This window comes from Coregonus lavaretus (assembly GCF_964263955.1).
Source record: "Coregonus lavaretus genome assembly, chromosome: 5".
Taxonomy (NCBI): domain Eukaryota; kingdom Metazoa; phylum Chordata; class Actinopteri; order Salmoniformes; family Salmonidae; genus Coregonus; species Coregonus lavaretus.
This window is the reverse complement of record NC_139992.1, coordinates 832256-848672: the sequence shown is the minus strand read 5'-3', so window position 1 is coordinate 848672 and position 16417 is coordinate 832256. Positions and strand designations below refer to the sequence as shown.

At 51.0% G+C, this 16417-nt stretch overlaps 1 protein-coding gene across 1 annotated transcript in view; it reads right to left on the bottom strand.

The window, feature by feature from the left end:
• Positions 1-9817: 9817 nt before the first annotated feature.
• Positions 9818-16417, bottom strand: part of fam117bb (family with sequence similarity 117 member Bb) — a 123828-nt gene continuing 117228 nt past the window's right edge. Inside the window, exons 6-7 of the mRNA XM_084161406.1 lie at positions 10863-10986; positions 9818-10567 (exon numbers count right to left, since the gene is read on the bottom strand). Coding sequence (XP_084017532.1) covers positions 10156-10567; positions 10863-10986 — 536 coding nt within the window. The 3' untranslated portion in view covers positions 9818-10155. The remainder of the gene's footprint in view (positions 10568-10862; positions 10987-16417) is intronic.

Genomic DNA, 16417 nt, shown 5'->3' with positions numbered 1-16417 from the left:
ATCAAGTACATCAGTTAGTAATTCTGAGGGCAGGTTGACTTCGGCCTAGTAGGGCTGAACCAATAGCAGCAGTGAATCAGGGGGAGGCCTAAAGTACAGTGACGAAACAAATCAAACATACAACAGAGGTTTAGGGAGTGTGTGCATATCTTAGAGGAAACTATTTGACAATATTACAGTTACCTAATAATACTGAAACTTTGGCTTTATCAGAATGTCCCAATGCAGAGTTCATTCTGATTAAGGGTTCTGATTCACTTTTAGAGGCTGACGCCATGTGGTTCTGGGCTGAGCAGGGTAGCAGGCAGCAGGGTAGCAGGCAGCAGGGTAGCAGGCAGCAGGGTAGCAGGCAGCAGGGTAGCTGGCAGCAGGGTAGCAGGCAGCAGGGTAGCTGGTAGCAGGCAGCAGGGTAGCAGGCAGCAGGGTAGCTGGCAGCAGGGTAGCTGGCAGCAGGGTAGCAGGCAGCAGGGTAGCAGGGTAGCTGGTAGCGGGTAGCAGGGTAGCTGGTAGCAGGCAGCAGGGTAGCTGGCAGCAGGGTAGCAGGCAGCAGGGTAGCAGGCAGCAGGGTAGCTGGCAGCAGGGTAGCAGGCAGCAGGGTAGCAGGGTAGCTGGTAGCAGGCAGCAGGGTAGCTGGTAGCAGGGCAGTAGACAGCAGGGTAGCAGGCAGCAGGGTAGCAGGCAGCAGGGTAGCTGGCAGCAGGGTAGCAGGCAGCAGGGTAGCAGGGTAGCTGGTAGCAGGCAGCAGGGTAGCAGGCAGCCGGGTAGCAGGCAGCAGGGTAGCAGGCAGCAGGGTAGCTGGCAGCAGGGTAGCAGGGTAGCAGGGTAGCTGGCAGCAGGGTAGCAGGCAGCAGGGTAGCAGGGTAGCTGGTAGCAGGCAGCAGGGTAGCTGGCAGCAGGGTAGCAGGCAGAAGGCAGCAGGGTAGCAGGGTAGCTGGTAGCAGGGCAGTAGACAGCAGGGTAGCAAGCAACAGGGTAGCAAGCAACAGGGTAGCAGGCTAGCAGGCAGCAGGGTAGCAGGGTAGCAGGCTAGCAGGCAGCAGAGTAGCAGGGTAGCAGGGTAGCAGACAGCAGGGTAGCAGGCATAAGAATAGCAGGCAGCAGGGTAGCAGGGCAACAGAGTAGCAGGGCAACAGGATAGCAGGGCCGCAGGGTAGCAGGGCAACAGGGTATCGGGCAACAGGGTAGCAGAGTAGCAGGGCAGCAGGCAGCAGGGTAGCAGGGCAGCAGGCAGCAGGGTAGCAGGCAGCAGGGCAGCAGGGTAGCAGGGCAGCAGGGTAGCAGGCAGCAGGGTAGCAGCGCAACAGGGTAGCAGGCAGCAGGGTAGCTGGTAGCAGGCAGCAGGGTAGCTGGCAGCAGGGTAGCAGGCAGGAGGCAGCAGGGTAGCAGGCTAGCAGGCAGCAGAGTAGCAGGGTAGCAGGGTAGCAGACAGCAGGGTAGCAGGCAGAAGAATAGCAGGCAGCAGGGCAACAGGGTAGCAAGGCAGCAGAGTAGCAGGGCAACAGGATAGCAGGGCCGCAGGGTAGCAGGACAACAGGGTATCGGGCAACAGGGTAGCAGGGTAGCAGAGTAGCAGGGCAGCAGGGCAACAGGGTAGCAAGGTAGCAGGCAGCAGGGTAGCAGGGCAGCAGGCAGCAGGGTAGCAGGCAGCAGGGTAGCAGGCAGCAGGGTAGCAGGCAGCAGGGCAGCAGGGTAGCAGGGCAGCAGGGCAGCAGGGCAGCAGGGTAGCAGGGCAGCAGGGCAACAGGGTAGCAAGGTAGCAGGCAGCAGGGTAGCAGGGTAGTAGGCAGCAGGGTAGCAGGCAGCAGGGTAGCAGGCAGCAGGGTAGCAGGCAGCAGGTAGCAGGCAGGAGGCAGCAGGGTAGCAGGGTAGCAGGCTAGCAGACAGCAGAGTAGCAGGGTAGCAGGGTAGCAGACAGCAGGGTAGCAGGCAGAAGAATAGCAGGCAGCAGGGTAGCAGGGCAACAGGGTAGCAAGGCAGCAGAGTAGCAGGGCAACAGGATAGCAGGGCCGCAGGGTAGCAGGGCAACAGGGTATCGGGCAACAGGGTAGCAGAGTAGCAGGGCAGCAGGGCAACAGGGTAGCAGGGTAGCAGGCAGCAGGGTAGCAGGGCAGCAGGCAGCAGGGTAGCAGGCAGCAGGGTAGCAGGCAGCAGGGCAGCAGGGTAGCAGGGTAGCAGGCAGCAGGGTAGCAGGGCAGCAGGGTAGCAGGCAGCAGGGTAGCAGGGCAACAGGGTAGCAGGCAGCAGGGTAGCAGGCAGCAGGGCAGCAGGGCAACAGGGCAGCAGGGCAACAGGGTATCAGGGCAGCAGGGCAACAGGGTAGCAGGCAGCAGGGTAGCAGGGTAGCAGGGCAGCATGAAGCAGGGTAGCAGAGTAGCAGGCAGCAGGGTAGCAGGGTAGCAGGCAGCAGGGTAGCAGGCAGCAGGGTAGCAGGCAGCAGGGCAGCAGGGCAACAGGGTAGCAGGGCAACAGGGCAGCAGGGCAACAGGGTATCAGGGCAGCAGGGCAACAGGGTAGCAGGCAGCAGGGTAGCAGGGTAGCAGGGCAGCATGAAGCAGGGTAGCAGGGTAGCAGGCAGCAGGGTAGCAGGCAGCAGGGTAGCAGGCAGCGGGGTAAAGGCAAGCAATACGCTTGACCTCATCTTTACTAGATGCTGTTGTTCTACTAATCTCACTGCAACTCCCCTCCATGTCTCCGACCACTACTTTGTATCCTTTTCTCTCTCGCTCTCCTCCAACACTACTCACTCTGCCCCTACACAGATGGTAATGCGCCGTCGCAACCTTCGCTCTCTCTCTCTCGCTACTCTCTCCTCTTCCATCCTATCATCTCTTCCCTCTGCTCAATCCTTCTCCCTCCAATCTCCTGATTCTGCCTCCTCAACCCTCCTCTCCTCCCTTTCTGCATCCTTTGACTCTCTATGTCCCCTATCCTCCCGGCCGGCTCGGTCCTCCCCTCCTGCTCCGTGGCTTACATTTACATTTAAATTTACGTCATTTAGCAGACGCTCTTATCCAGAGCGACTTACAAATTGGTGCATTCACCCTATAGCCAGTGGGATAACCACTTTACATTATTATTATTTTTTTATTATTTTTTTTTATTTTTTTTTTGGGGGGGTAGAAGGATTACTTTATCCTATCCCAGGTATTCCTTAAAGAGGTGGGGTTTCAAATGTCTCCGGAAGGTGGTGAGTGACTCCGCTGTCCTGGCGTCGTGAGGGAGCTTGTTCCACCATTGGGGTGCCAGAGCAGCGAACAGTTTTGACTGGGCTGAGCGGGAACTATGCTTCCGCAGAGGAAGGGGAGCCAGCAGGCCAGAGGTGGATGAACGCAATGCCCTCGTTTGGGTGTAGGGACTGATCAGAGCCTGAAGGTACGGAGGTGCCGTTCCCCTCACAGCTCCATAGGCAAGCACCATGGTCTTGTAACAGATGCGAGCTTCAACTGGAAGCCAGTGGAGTGTGCGGAGGAGCGGGGTGACGTGAGAGAACTTGGGAAGGTTGAACACCAGACGGGCTGCGGCATTCTGGATGAGTTGTAGGGGTTTAATGGCACAGGCAGGGAGCCCAGCCAACAGTGAGTTGCAGTAATCCAGACGGGAGATGACAAGTGCCTGGATTAGGACCTGTGCCGCTTCCTGTGTAAGGCTTGACGACTCATTGCGAGCTCACAGAACAGAGCTCCGGGCAGCCGAGCGGAAATGGAGGAAAACTAGACTCCCTGCGGACCTGTCATCTTTTCACTCCCTCCTCTCTACATTTTCTTCATCCGTTTCTGCTGCTAAGGCCACTTTCTACCACTCTAAATTCCAAGCATCCGCCTCTAACCCTAGGAAGCTCTTTGCCACCTTCTCCTCCCTGCTGAATCCTCCTCCCCTCCCCCCCTCCTCCCTCTCTGTGGATGACTCCGTCAACCATTTTGAAAAGAAGGTTGACGACATCCGATCCTCATTTGTTAAGTCAAATGACACTGCTGGTCCTGCTCACACTGCCGTACCCTATGCTTTGACTTATTTCTCCCCTCTCTCTCCATATGAAATCTTGCTACTTGTGACGGCCGGCTGCCCAACAACCTGCCCGCTTGACCCTATCCCCTCCTCTCTTCTCCAGACCATCTCCGGTGACCTTCTCCCTTACCTCACCTCGCTCATCAACTCATCCTTGACCGCTGGCTATGTCCCTTCCGTCTTCAAGACAGCGAGAGTTGCACCCCTTCTTAAAAAACCTACACTCGATCCCTCCGATGTCGACAACTACAGACCAGTATCCCTTCTTTCTTTTCTCTCCAAAAGTCTTTAGCCAACTCTCTTGCTATTTGACTATTTATTTTCATATTCACCCCTCAGACGAACCCGTCTTTCCCAGTATATTACCATTTTACTATTTATTTTTGCAATACATCCTTCTATTTTACTGTGATGTCTCTATTTGAACCATTTCTACAGAGATCGCCCTAAAAATAAATACTTTACCTAAGAGTATAATCATATTTCCTATTGACTGATCGTGGTTTTTCAGATCCCTTAACAATACAGTTTGCAGGTCCATCTGAACACAGACATTATGACTTAACAACCGCTCCTCGACCTGACTCCAAAAGCGAGCCACCGAAGGACAGTTCCAAAAGAAATGATCTATTGATTCTGTTTCTTCATGGCAGAGTCTGCAAAGGGCTGACTGTCCAATGCCCCATATATTTACCATTATTTTATATAATAGCTTAAATTAAAAGAACGGATTGATGCGTCAAATGTTGTTTTGTTTATCAGTTCATAAACCCGTTGCCATGGTATTGGGACATCGAAAATCTGTTCCAACTATCCTGAATTTTATGTGGTACGTTGTCAAACCTCTCGACCTTAAGTGAAACTGATACATTTTACGATTTATACTAGTCATCTTTTATTTTTATATTTTTTTAGCTTAGATCAGCTTAATATTGCAGATAGATTATAACTTCCATCAATGTAATTGTCTGCATCACTTCCAATCCCCCATGTTTTATATATATATATATATATATATATATACACATTCACACACACACACACACATACATACATATATACATATACACACATTCACATATTTTTCAACTGTACTGTGATGTCTTACAAAAGTTCTGAACCTTTCTATTCTCATTGTTTCTACAGATTGTGAATTGAAAATAAAAAAATGTGCTAATAGTATTATTATGTTATTGATCGATTGACTATGACTTTTCAGATCACCCAGTAGTGCTATCTGCAGGGTTAGCTCCAGGTAAATATTGCAATCCTTCAGCCATTCCCGGACCTGTGACCAAAAACAACCTTCTATACTAGTCATCTTAAGCCATGCATGGTTTTTGATTGGCGGCAGACAAACACATTCATTCCTTTCTCTTTTGAGTAATTGCCTCTTCCATTTTTGTGGCAGAGTATTACCTTCATTATTACCTTCATTACAAACACTGTTGGGAAGCAGATCCTAGATCTGTACCTAGGTGAAACTTAATCCTGGAGCCACTGGAATCTGGTTGGTTAGAGCAACAACAGCCACATTCCCTGTTAAATCTAATTTGGTTACTTATCATACAAATTGTTAAAGCTGAACCAAATTCTATATTCGATATTTGTCTTGTGGTGTCGAAGTACCTTCCATTCGTTCCTTCCACCATTTTCTATTGCCTTGTAAAGAAACAGAATGAAACGTGTGGCCAGTTCTATGCTGCTCCGCTACTCCCCATCTGTCTCTTTGTTCCCTGGTGCGTCTGAAGAGTCAGGATGCGTCATGAATGGCACCCTATTCTCTGTATAGTGCACTACCCTATGGGCTCTCATCAAAAGTAGTGCACTATATATTTGGAATAGGGTACCATTTGGGACACTGGTTGTGTGTCCAACAGATAAGACAGACAGAAAACAGTAAGAACAGTACTTCCTATTTTTTATTTTCTTATCAACATTCAAACAACTCGGTTCCCCTCCCTGTCAATGGAGGAAGGGAGGGAGGGAGGGAGGGAGGGAGGGAGGGAGGCAGGCAGGCAGACAGACAGACAAGAGATGAGGCTAAGGACATTGTAGACTATTGACCCCCGATGGGCCAGGTTGGAAAACAGGCACATTCAGTTTCCTTTTTACTTCTCTTGGAAGTTTCTAGAACTCTTGAAAGGTTCTAGAACTCTTGGAAGGCTCTGGAACCACCTCCACCTCATAATAAACCAGTCACCGAGGAGATCTAGGACCTTTATCAACCTGAGAGTATCATGATTGTCACCAGGTCTCTTGGTCTCGCTGAGAACTGAACTGAAAAAACAGGCCTACAGTGGGGAAAAAAAGTATTTAGTCAGCCACCAATTGTGCAAGTTCTCCCACTTCAAAAGATGTAGGATTTTTTATGAATTTATTTGCAAATTATGGTGGAAAATAAGTATTTGGTCAATAACAAAAGTTTCTCAATACTTTGTTATATACCCTTTGTTGGCAATGACACAGGTCAAATGTTTTCTGTAAGTCTTCACAAGGTTTTCACACACTGTTGCTGGTATTTTGGCCCATTCCTCCATGCAGATCTCCTCTAGAGCAGTGATGTTTTGGGGCTGTCGCTGGGCAACACAGACTTTCAACTCCCTCCAAAGATTTTCTATGGGGTTGAGATCTGGAGACTGGCTAGGCCACTCCAGGACTTGAAATGCTTCTTACGAAGCCACTCCTTCGTTGCCCGGGCAGTGTGTTTGGGATCATTGTCATGCTGAAAGACCCAGCCACGTTTCATCTTCAATGCCCTTGCTGATGGAAGGAGGTTTTCACTCAAAATCTCACGATACATAGCCCCATTCATTCTTTCCTTTACACGGATCAGTCGTCCTGGTCTCTTTGCAGAAAAACAGCCCCAAAGCATGATGTTTCCACCCCCATGCTTCACAGTAGGTATGGTGTTCTTTGGATGCAACTCAGCATTCTTTGTCCTCCAAACACGACGAGTTGAGTTTTTACCAAAAAGTTCTATTTTGGTTTCATCTGACCATATGACATTCTCCCAATCCTCTTCTGGATCATCCAAATGCACTCTAGCAAACTTCAGGCGGGCCTGGACATGTACTGGCTTAAGCAGGGGGACACGTCTGGCACTGCAGGATTTGAGTCCCTGGCGGCGTAGTGTGTTACTGATGGTAGGCTTTGTTACTTTGGTCCCAGCTCTCTGCAGGTCATTCACTAGGTCCCCCCGTGTGGTTCTGGGATTTTTGCTCACCGTTCTTGTGATCATTTTGACCCCACAGGGTGAGATCTTGCGTGGAGCCCCAGACCGAGGCAGATTATCAGTGGTCTTGTATGTCTTCCATTTCCTAATAATTGCTCCCACAGTTGATTTCTTCAAACCAAGCTGCTTACCTATTGCAGATTCAGTCTTCCCAGCCTGGTGCAGGTCTACAATTTTGTTTCTGGTGTCCTTTGACAGCTCTTTGGTCTTGGCCATAGTGGAGTTTGGAGTGTGACTGTTTGAGGTTGTGGACAGGTGTCTTTTATACTGATAACAAGTTCAAACAGGTGCCATTAATACAGGTAACGAGTGGAGGACAGAGGAACCCCTTAAAGAAGAAGTTACAGGTCTATGAGAGCCAGATATCTTGCTTGTTTGTAAGTGACCAAATACTTATTTTCCACCATAATTTGCAAATATATTCATTAAAAATCCTACAATGTGATTTTCTGGAATTTTTTTTCTAAATTTGTCTGTCATAGTTGACGTGTACCTATGATGAAAATTACAGGCCTCTCTCATTTTTTTAAGTGGGAGAACTTGCACAATTGGTGGCTGACTAAATACTTTTTTTCCCCACTGTATCATTGTTTGTTTATTACACACAATACATAAAAATACATTTCTGATATGAAGCCCCAATATGACAAAATACAGACTACTTATTTTCTGTCCAGGCAAGATGCAGATGGCTACTACCACTGTCACAGATAAACATGAACGGGGCATTCAACAATCTTTAGGTTTAGATTTTTTTCTCTGAGATTAATGAGAGTCTCTGTTGTTTAGAACAGTTCACTTCAAACCACTGGCTGTGGGGTGGCCATTTTGTCTGCTCCCTACGAGGAAAGAGAAGGGAGAGGAGTGGCGGGGCCATGCGTCCGCTGTCCTGTCATGCCTTAGAGGTTACAGGGTCAGAGGTTACAGGGTCAGAGGTTACAGGGTGGTAGTAGTAAACATATCTAACTCTATCCTGAATAAACATCGCTACAGAATTCTCTTTGTTACCCTACAACCTCTGCTTGCTATTTTCTTTATCAACTACAAAGCTGCATAGCAAAAGTCATTTTTGTCTTCCAGGAGGAACATTTTAGCAGACATGTTTTTCTGCCATATGATTAGAAAAGGATCAGTTGGGAGTTTGTGCAGCAGGATGCTGGTGGTTCTGATCTGAAGGGGTCTGGTGTTGATGGTTGTATGCTGGTTATTGTAGGGCTGTAGTTATGGTGGTCTGTTGGTAGGGGACTCTAGCTGGTCTGTTGGTAGGGGACTCTAGCTGGTCTGTTGGTAGGGGACTCTAGCTGGTCTGTTGGTAGGGGACTCTAGTTATGGTGGTCTGTTGGTAGGGGACTCTAGCTGGTCTGCTGGTAGGGGACTCTAGCTGGTCTGTTGGTAGGGGACTCTAGCTGGTCTGTTGGTAGGGGACTCTAGCTGGTCTGTTGGTAGGGGACTCTAGCTGGTCTGTTGGTAGGGGACTCTAGCTGGTCTGTTGGTAGGGGACTCTAGCTGGTCTGTTGGTAGGGGACTCTAGCTGGTCTGTTGGTAGGGGACTCTAGCTGGTCTGTTGGTAGGGGACTCTAGCTGGTCTGTTGGTAGGGGACTCTAGCTGGTCTGTTGGTAGGGGACTCTAGCTGGTCTGTTGGTAGGGGACTCTAGCTGGTCTGTTGGTAGGGGACTCTACCTGGTCTGTTGGTAGGGGACTCTAGCTGGTCTGTTGGTAGGGGACTCTAGCTGGTCTGTTGGTAGGGGACTCTAGCTGGTCTGTTGGTAGGGGACTCTAGCTGGTCTGTTGGTAGGGGACTCTAGCTGGTCTGTTGGTAGGGGACTCTAGCTGGTCTGTTGGTAGGGGACTCTACCTGGTCTGTTGGTAGGGGACTCTAGCTGGTCTGTTGGTAGGGGACTCTAGCTGGTCTGTTGGTAGGGGACTCTAGCTGGTCTGTTGGTAGGGGACTCTAGCTGGTCTGTTGGTAGGGGACTCTAGCTGGTCTGTTGGTAGGGGACTCTAGCTGGTCTGTTGGTAGGGGACTCTAGTTATGGTGGTCTGTTGGTAGGGGACTCTAGCTGGTCTGTTGGTTGGAGGACTCTAGCTGGTCTGTTGGTAGGGGACTCTAGCTGGTCTGTTGGTAGGGGACTCTAGCTGGTCTGTTGGTAGGGGACTCTAGTTATGGTGGTCTGTTGGTAGGGGACTCTAGCTGGTCTGTTGGTTGGAGGACTCTAGCTGGTCTGTTGGTAGGGGACTCTAGCTGGTCTGTTGGTAGGGGACTCTAGCTGGTCTGTTGGTAGGGGACTCTACCTGGTCTGTTGGTAGGGGACTCTAACTGGTCTGTTGGTAGGGGACTCTAGCTGGTCTGTTGGTAGGGGACTCTAGCTGGTCTGTTGGTAGGGGACTCTAGCTGGTCTGTTGGTAGGGGACTCTAGCTGGTCTGTTGGTAGGGGACTCTAGCTGGTCTGTTGGTAGGGGACTCTAGCTGGTCTGTTGGTAGGGGACTCTACCTGGTCTGTTGGTAGGGGACTCTAGCTGGTCTGTTGGTAGGGGACTCTAGCTGGTCTGTTGGTAGGGGACTCTAGCTGGTCTGTTGGTAGGGGACTCTAGCTGGTCTGTTGGTAGGGGACTCTAGCTGGTCTGTTGGTAGGGGACTCTAGCTGGTCTGTTGGTAGGGGACTCTAGTTATGGTGGTCTGTTGGTAGGGGACTCTAGCTGGTCTGTTGGTAGGGGACTCTAGCTGGTCTGTTGGTAGGGGACTCTAGCTGGTCTGTTGGTAGGGGACTCTAGCTGGTCTGTTGGTAGGGGACTCTAGCTGGTCTGTTGGTAGGGGACTCTAACTGGTCTGTTGGTAGGGGATTCTAGGTGGTCTGTTGGTAGGGGACTCTAGTTATGGTGGTCTGATGGTGGGTTCCTGTGGGGGTTGGAGGCTCTAGGTCTTCTCCAGTTGTTGAGGGAGGGGGAGGCAGGGGGGCTGACTGGAGGAAGACAGGGTACTGGTCCCTCTGGAGATCCTCTGCTCCTGCTGTTCCAGGGTCAGGGAAGAAAGGCTGAGGGAAGCCCCAGTAAGAGGCGTGCTGAGTGGGGACAAGGTAAAGTTGGGCCCTGCCCCGGGGCTCTTCAGGCTGAGCTCCTGGTTGCTCGTGGGGAGGAGGGGTTTGAGGTTTAGTTCCTGGGTTGTCGTGGAGAGGAGGGGCTTGAGGATGCTGACGAGGCAGAAGGCCGAGCCACTGTTGGGGATGAAGTTGACCTTGTTCCTGTCTGGACCTGTGAGGAACTGAGGGACCTGCTGGGGAGGCTTGGACCTCAGGAGAGGACAAGGGACCTGCTGGGGAGGCTTGGACCTGAGGGGAGGGTAAATTAGAGGAGAGGAGAGGAGGGGAGAGGAGAAGAGAGGAGGGGAGAGGAGAGGAGGGGGACAACCACGAACACACAGAGAGAACAGAAGTGTCACTAAACATAACAGCCCATTCTGACTCAGCTAGTCTGGGGTCATTGACTGAACTATCATCATCATCATCATCTCAAGGCTCTGCAGGCTCAGCCACTAAGAGAGATAAAGGCAGAACAAGAAGAGAAGGATGGCGTTAAGAAACAACAACATGAGCATTGATATCAGGAGGAGTAAAAAGTACTGACTGTGTTTTCTCAGTGAAGACCTTGACTCTCTCACAGCCCTCAGGAGGCTCTCGTTTGAACATGTAGCTGTTGTTGGGTTTGGGAGAGGAGGCGTATTTAGGGAGTGGGGAGCTGGGCCCGAGGTCTGGGAAAAGAACAACCTGTAATTATTATTATGAGTAATTATAACACACACGATCAGTTATCAGCCTGGGAGGCACAGTGTTTTTCCACAAGCACGTGGAGTAGCCAGCCCAATAAAAAAGCTAGCCAGCCAGGTTCCCCCGGGGCGGCTGGCTACTCCAGACATTTTTACCAAATAAGCTATATTTTGATGGCCTCTGGTACATTTGAATGCCTTGATTGTGGTCCTCTGTAGCTCAGCTGGTAGAGCACGGCGCTTGTAACGCCCAGGATAGTGGGTTCGATCCCCGGGACCACCCATACGTAAAAATGTATGCACACATGACTGTAAGTCGCTTTGGATAAAAGCCTCTGCTAAATGGCATATTATTGATTCCATCTGAAATACACAGCAAAATTATAGAAAAATGTATTAAGTGTACCTCCAAGATTGGAGAAATGAGTTGTGGTATTGTGTTTACAATTTAAATTACTGAAAATATATGAATTCACTGTATTGTTAGTTGTTTTGGATATCATCTAGCCCTTTATGATTAGGACTATTTTCAAAGTAAGAGGAAATCAAAACTTTAAAAAAACATTTAACCTGTCTTTTCTTAAAGATTCAAGTATTTTACTGCAAGATATGAATTGCCATGAATTATGTATTTGATTAAAACAGAAAAAATAAGTAAAAAGGCCAAATTATCTTGACAAATTCATTAAAGGTTCAATTTTTAAATCAAACAAATTGTAGGATTGGCACTTTTGCAAATGACAAAATGGGTCTCTAAAATAAAACAGAACAGAATTAAGTTCTGAGTCCATACGTGTTAAGAGAACAGATAGAGCGACATCAGTTAAATTACTGAAAGAATTTCAACAAGTGTTTGCAACTCTTTGTGAATTACAGTATGTCATTTATTAAAACAAATATTTGTTTAGCAAATGACCATGGAAGAACTGGGACATTTTCAGCTTCCAGGAATTGTGTACAGATCATTGCGACATGGGGCCGTCCAGGTGAAGAAGCCGGATGTGGAGGCCTGGGCTGGCGTGGTTACAAATGATCTGCGGTTGTGAGGCATGTTAGACGTCCTGCCAAATACTCTAAAACGACGTTGGAGGCGGCTTATCGTAGAGAAATTAACATTAAATTATCTGGCAACAGCTCTGGTGGACATTCCTGCAGTCAGCATGCCAATTGCACACTCCCTCAAAACTTGAGACATCTGTGGCATTGTGTTGACTCTAGCTGGTCTGTTGGTAGGGGACTCTAGCTGGTCTGTTGGTAGGGGACTCTAGCTGGTCTGTTGGTAGGGGACTCTAGCTGGTCTGTTGGTAGGGGACTCTAGCTGGTCTGTTGGTAGGGGACTCTAGCTGGTCTGTTGGTAGTGTACTCTACCTGGTCTGTTGGTAGGGGACTCTACCTGGTCTGTTGGTAGGGGACTCTAGCTGGTCTGTTGGTAGGGGACTCTAGCTGGTCTGTTGGTAGGGGACTCTAGCTGGTCTGTTGGTAGGGGACTCTAGCTGGTCTGTTGGTAGGGGACTCTAGCTGGTCTGTTGGTAGGGGACTCTAGCTGGTCTGTTGGTAGGGGACTCTAGCTGGTCTGTTGGTAGGGGACTCTAGCTGGTCTGTTGGTAGGGGACTCTAGCTGGTCTGTTGGTAGGGGACTCTAGCTGGTCTGTTGGTAGGGGACTCTAGCTGGTCTGTTGGTAGGGGACTCTAGCTGGTCTGTTGGTAGGGGACTCTAGCTGGTCTGTTGGTAGGGGACTCTAGCTGGTCTGTTGGTAGGGGACTCTAACTGGTCTGTTGGTAGGGGACTCTAACTGGTCTGTTGGTAGGGGACTCTAGCTGGTCTGTTGGTAGGGGACTCTAGCTGGTCTGTTGGTAGGGGACTCTAGCTGGTCTGTTGGTAGGGGACTCTAGCTGGTCTGTTGGTAGGGGACTCTAGTTGGTCTGTTGGTAGGGGATTCTAGCTGGTCTGTTGGTAGGGGACTCTAGCTGGTCTGTTGGTAGGGGACTCTAGCTGGTCTGTTGGTAGGGGACTCTAGCTGGTTTGTTGGTTGGAGGACTCTAGCTGGTCTGTTGGTAGGGGACTCTAGCTGGTCTGTTGGTAGGGGACTCTAGCTGGTCTGTTGGTAGGGGACTCTAGCTGGTCTGTTGGTAGGGGACTCTAGCTGGTCTGTTGGTAGGGGACTCTAGCTGGTCTGTTGGTAGGGGACTCTAGCTGGTCTGTTGGTAGGGGACTCTACCTGGTCTGTTGGTAGGGGACTCTAGCTGGTCTGTTGGTAGGGGACTCTAGCTGGTCTGTTGGTAGGGGACTCTAGCTGGTCTGTTGGTAGGGGACTCTAGCTGGTCTGTTGGTAGGGGACTCTAACTGGTCTGTTGGTAGGGGACTCTAGCTGGTCTGTTGGTAGGGGACTCTAGCTGGTCTGTTGGTAGGGGACTCTAGCTGGTCTGTTGGTAGGGGACTCTAGCTGGTCTGTTGGTAGGGGACTCTAGCTGGTCTGTTGGTAGGGGACTCTAGCTGGTCTGTTGGTAGGGGACTCTAGCTGGTCTGTTGGTAGGGGACTCTAGCTGGTCTGTTGGTAGGGGACTCTAGCTGGTCTGTTGGTAGGGGACTCTACCTGGTCTGTTGGTAGGGGACTCTAGCTGGTCTGTTGGTAGGGGACTCTAGCTGGTCTGTTGGTAGGGGACTCTAGCTGGTCAGTTGGTAGGGGACTCTAGCTGGTCAGTTGGTAGGGGACTCTAACTGGTCTGTTGGTAGGGGACTCTAGCTGGTCTGTTGGTAGGGGACTCTAGCTGGTCTGTTGGTAGGGGACTCTAGCTGGTCTGTTGGTAGGGGACTCTAGCTGGTCTGTTGGTAGGGGACTCTAGCTGGTCTGTTGGTAGGGGACTCTAGCTGGTCTGTTGGTAGGGGACTCTAGCTGGTCTGTTGGTAGGGGACTCTAGCTGGTCTGTTGGTAGGGGACTCTAGCTGGTCTGTTGGTAGGGGACTCTAGCTGGTCTGTTGGTAGGGGATTCTAGCTGGTCTGTTGGTAGGGGATTCTAGCTGGTCTGTTGGTAGGGGACTCTAGCTGGTCTGTTGGTAGGGGACTCTAGCTGGTCTGTTGGTAGGGGACTCTAGCTGGTCTGTTGGTTGGAGGACTCTAGCTGGTCTGTTGGTAGGGGACTCTAGCTGGTCTGTTGGTAGGGGACTCTAGCTGGTCTGTTGGTAGGGGACTCTAGCTGGTCTGTTGGTAGGGGACTCTAGCTGGTCTGTTTGTAGGGGACTCTAGCTGGTCTGTTGGTAGGGGACTCTAGCTGGTCTGTTGGTAGGGGACTCTAGCTGGTCTGTTGGTAGGGGACTCTAGCTGGTCTGTTGGTAGGGGACTCTAGCTGGTCTGTTGGTAGGGGACTCTAGCTGGTCTGTTGGTAGGGGACTCTAGCTGGTCTGTTTGTAGGGGACTCTAGCTGGTCTGTTGGTAGGGGACTCTAGCTGGTCTGTTGGTAGGGGACTCTAGCTGGTCTGTTGGTAGGGGACTCTAGCTGGTCTGTTGGTAGGGGACTCTAGCTGGTCTGTTGGTAGGGGACTCTAGCTGGTCTGTTGGTAGGGGACTCTAGCTGGTCTGTTGGTAGGGGACTCTAGCTGGTCTGTTGGTAGGGGACTCTAGCTGGTCTGTTGGTAGGGGACTCTAGCTGGTCTGTTGGTAGGGGACTCTAACTGGTCTGTTGGTAGGGGACTCTAGCTGGTCTGTTGGTAGGGGACTCTAGCTGGTCTGTTGGTAGGGGACTCTAGCTGGTCTGTTGGTAGGGGACTCTAGCTGGTCTGTTGGTAGGGGACTCTAGCTGGTCTGCTGGTAGGGGACTCTAGCTGGTCTGTTGGTAGGGGACTCTAGCTGGTCTGTTGGTAGGGGACTCTAGCTGGTTTGTTGGTTGGAGGACTCTAGCTGGTCTGTTGGTAGGGGACTCTAGCTGGTCTGTTGGTAGGGGACTCTAGCTGGTTTGTTGGTTGGAGGACTCTAGCTGGTCTGTTGGTAGGGGACTCTAGCTGGTCTGTTGGTAGGGGACTCTAGCTGGTCTGTTGGTAGGGGACTCTAGCTGGTCTGTTGGTAGGGGACTCTAGCTGGTCTGTTGGTAGGGGACTCTAGCTGGTCTGTTGGTAGGGGACTCTAGCTGGTCTGTTGGTAGGGGACTCTAGCTGGTCTGTTGGTAGGGGACTCTACCTGGTCTGTTGGTAGGGGACTCTAGCTGGTCTGTTGGTAGGGGACTCTAGCTGGTCTGTTGGTAGGGGACTCTAGCTGGTCTGTTGGTAGGGGACTCTAGCTGGTCTGTTGGTAGGGGACTCTAACTGGTCTGTTGGTAGGGGACTCTAGCTGGTCTGTTGGTAGGGGACTCTAGCTGGTCTGTTGGTAGGGGACTCTAGCTGGTCTGTTGGTAGGGGACTCTAGCTGGTCTGTTGGTAGGGGACTCTAGCTGGTCTGCTGGTAGGGGACTCTAGCTGGTCTGTTGGTAGGGGACTCTAGCTGGTCTGTTGGTAGGGGACTCTAGCTGGTCTGCTGGTAGGGGACTCTAGCTGGTCTGTTGGTAGGGGACTCTAGCTGGTCTGTTGGTAGGGGACTCTAGCTGGTTTGTTGGTTGGAGGACTCTAGCTGGTCTGTTGGTAGGGGACTCTAGCTGGTCTGTTGGTAGGGGACTCTAGCTGGTTTGTTGGTTGGAGGACTCTAGCTGGTCTGTTGGTAGGGGACTCTAGCTGGTCTGTTGGTAGGGGACTCTAGCTGGTCTGTTGGTAGGGGACTCTAGCTGGTCTGTTGGTAGGGGACTCTAGCTGGTCTGTTGGTAGGGGACTCTAGCTGGTCTGTTGGTAGGGGACTCTAGCTGGTCTGTTGGTAGGGGACTCTAGCTGGTCTGTTGGTAGGGGACTCTACCTGGTCTGTTGGTAGGGGACTCTAGCTGGTCTGTTGGTAGGGGACTCTAGCTGGTCTGTTGGTAGGGGACTCTAGCTGGTCTGTTGGTAGGGGACTCTAGCTGGTCTGTTGGTAGTGTACTCTACCTGGTCTGTTGGTAGGGGACTCTAGCTGGTCTGTTGGTAGGGGACTCTAGCTGGTCTGTTGGTAGGGGACTCTAGCTGGTCTGTTGGTAGGGGACTCTACCTGGTCTGTTGGTAGGGGACTCTAGCTGGTCTGTTGGTAGGGGACTCTAGCAGGTCTGTTGGTAGGGGACTCTAGCTGGTCTGTTGGTAGGGGACTCTAGCTGGTCAGTTGGTAGGGGACTCTAACTGGTCTGTTGGTAGGGGACTCTAGCTGGTCTGTTGGTAGGGGACTCTAGCTGGTCTGTTGGTAGGGGACTCTAGCTGGTCTGTTGGTAGGGGACTCTAGCTGGTCTGTTGGTAGGGGACTCTAGCTGGTCTGTTGGTAGGGGACTCTAGCTGGTCTGTTGGTAGGGGATTCTAGCTGGTCTGTTGGTAGGG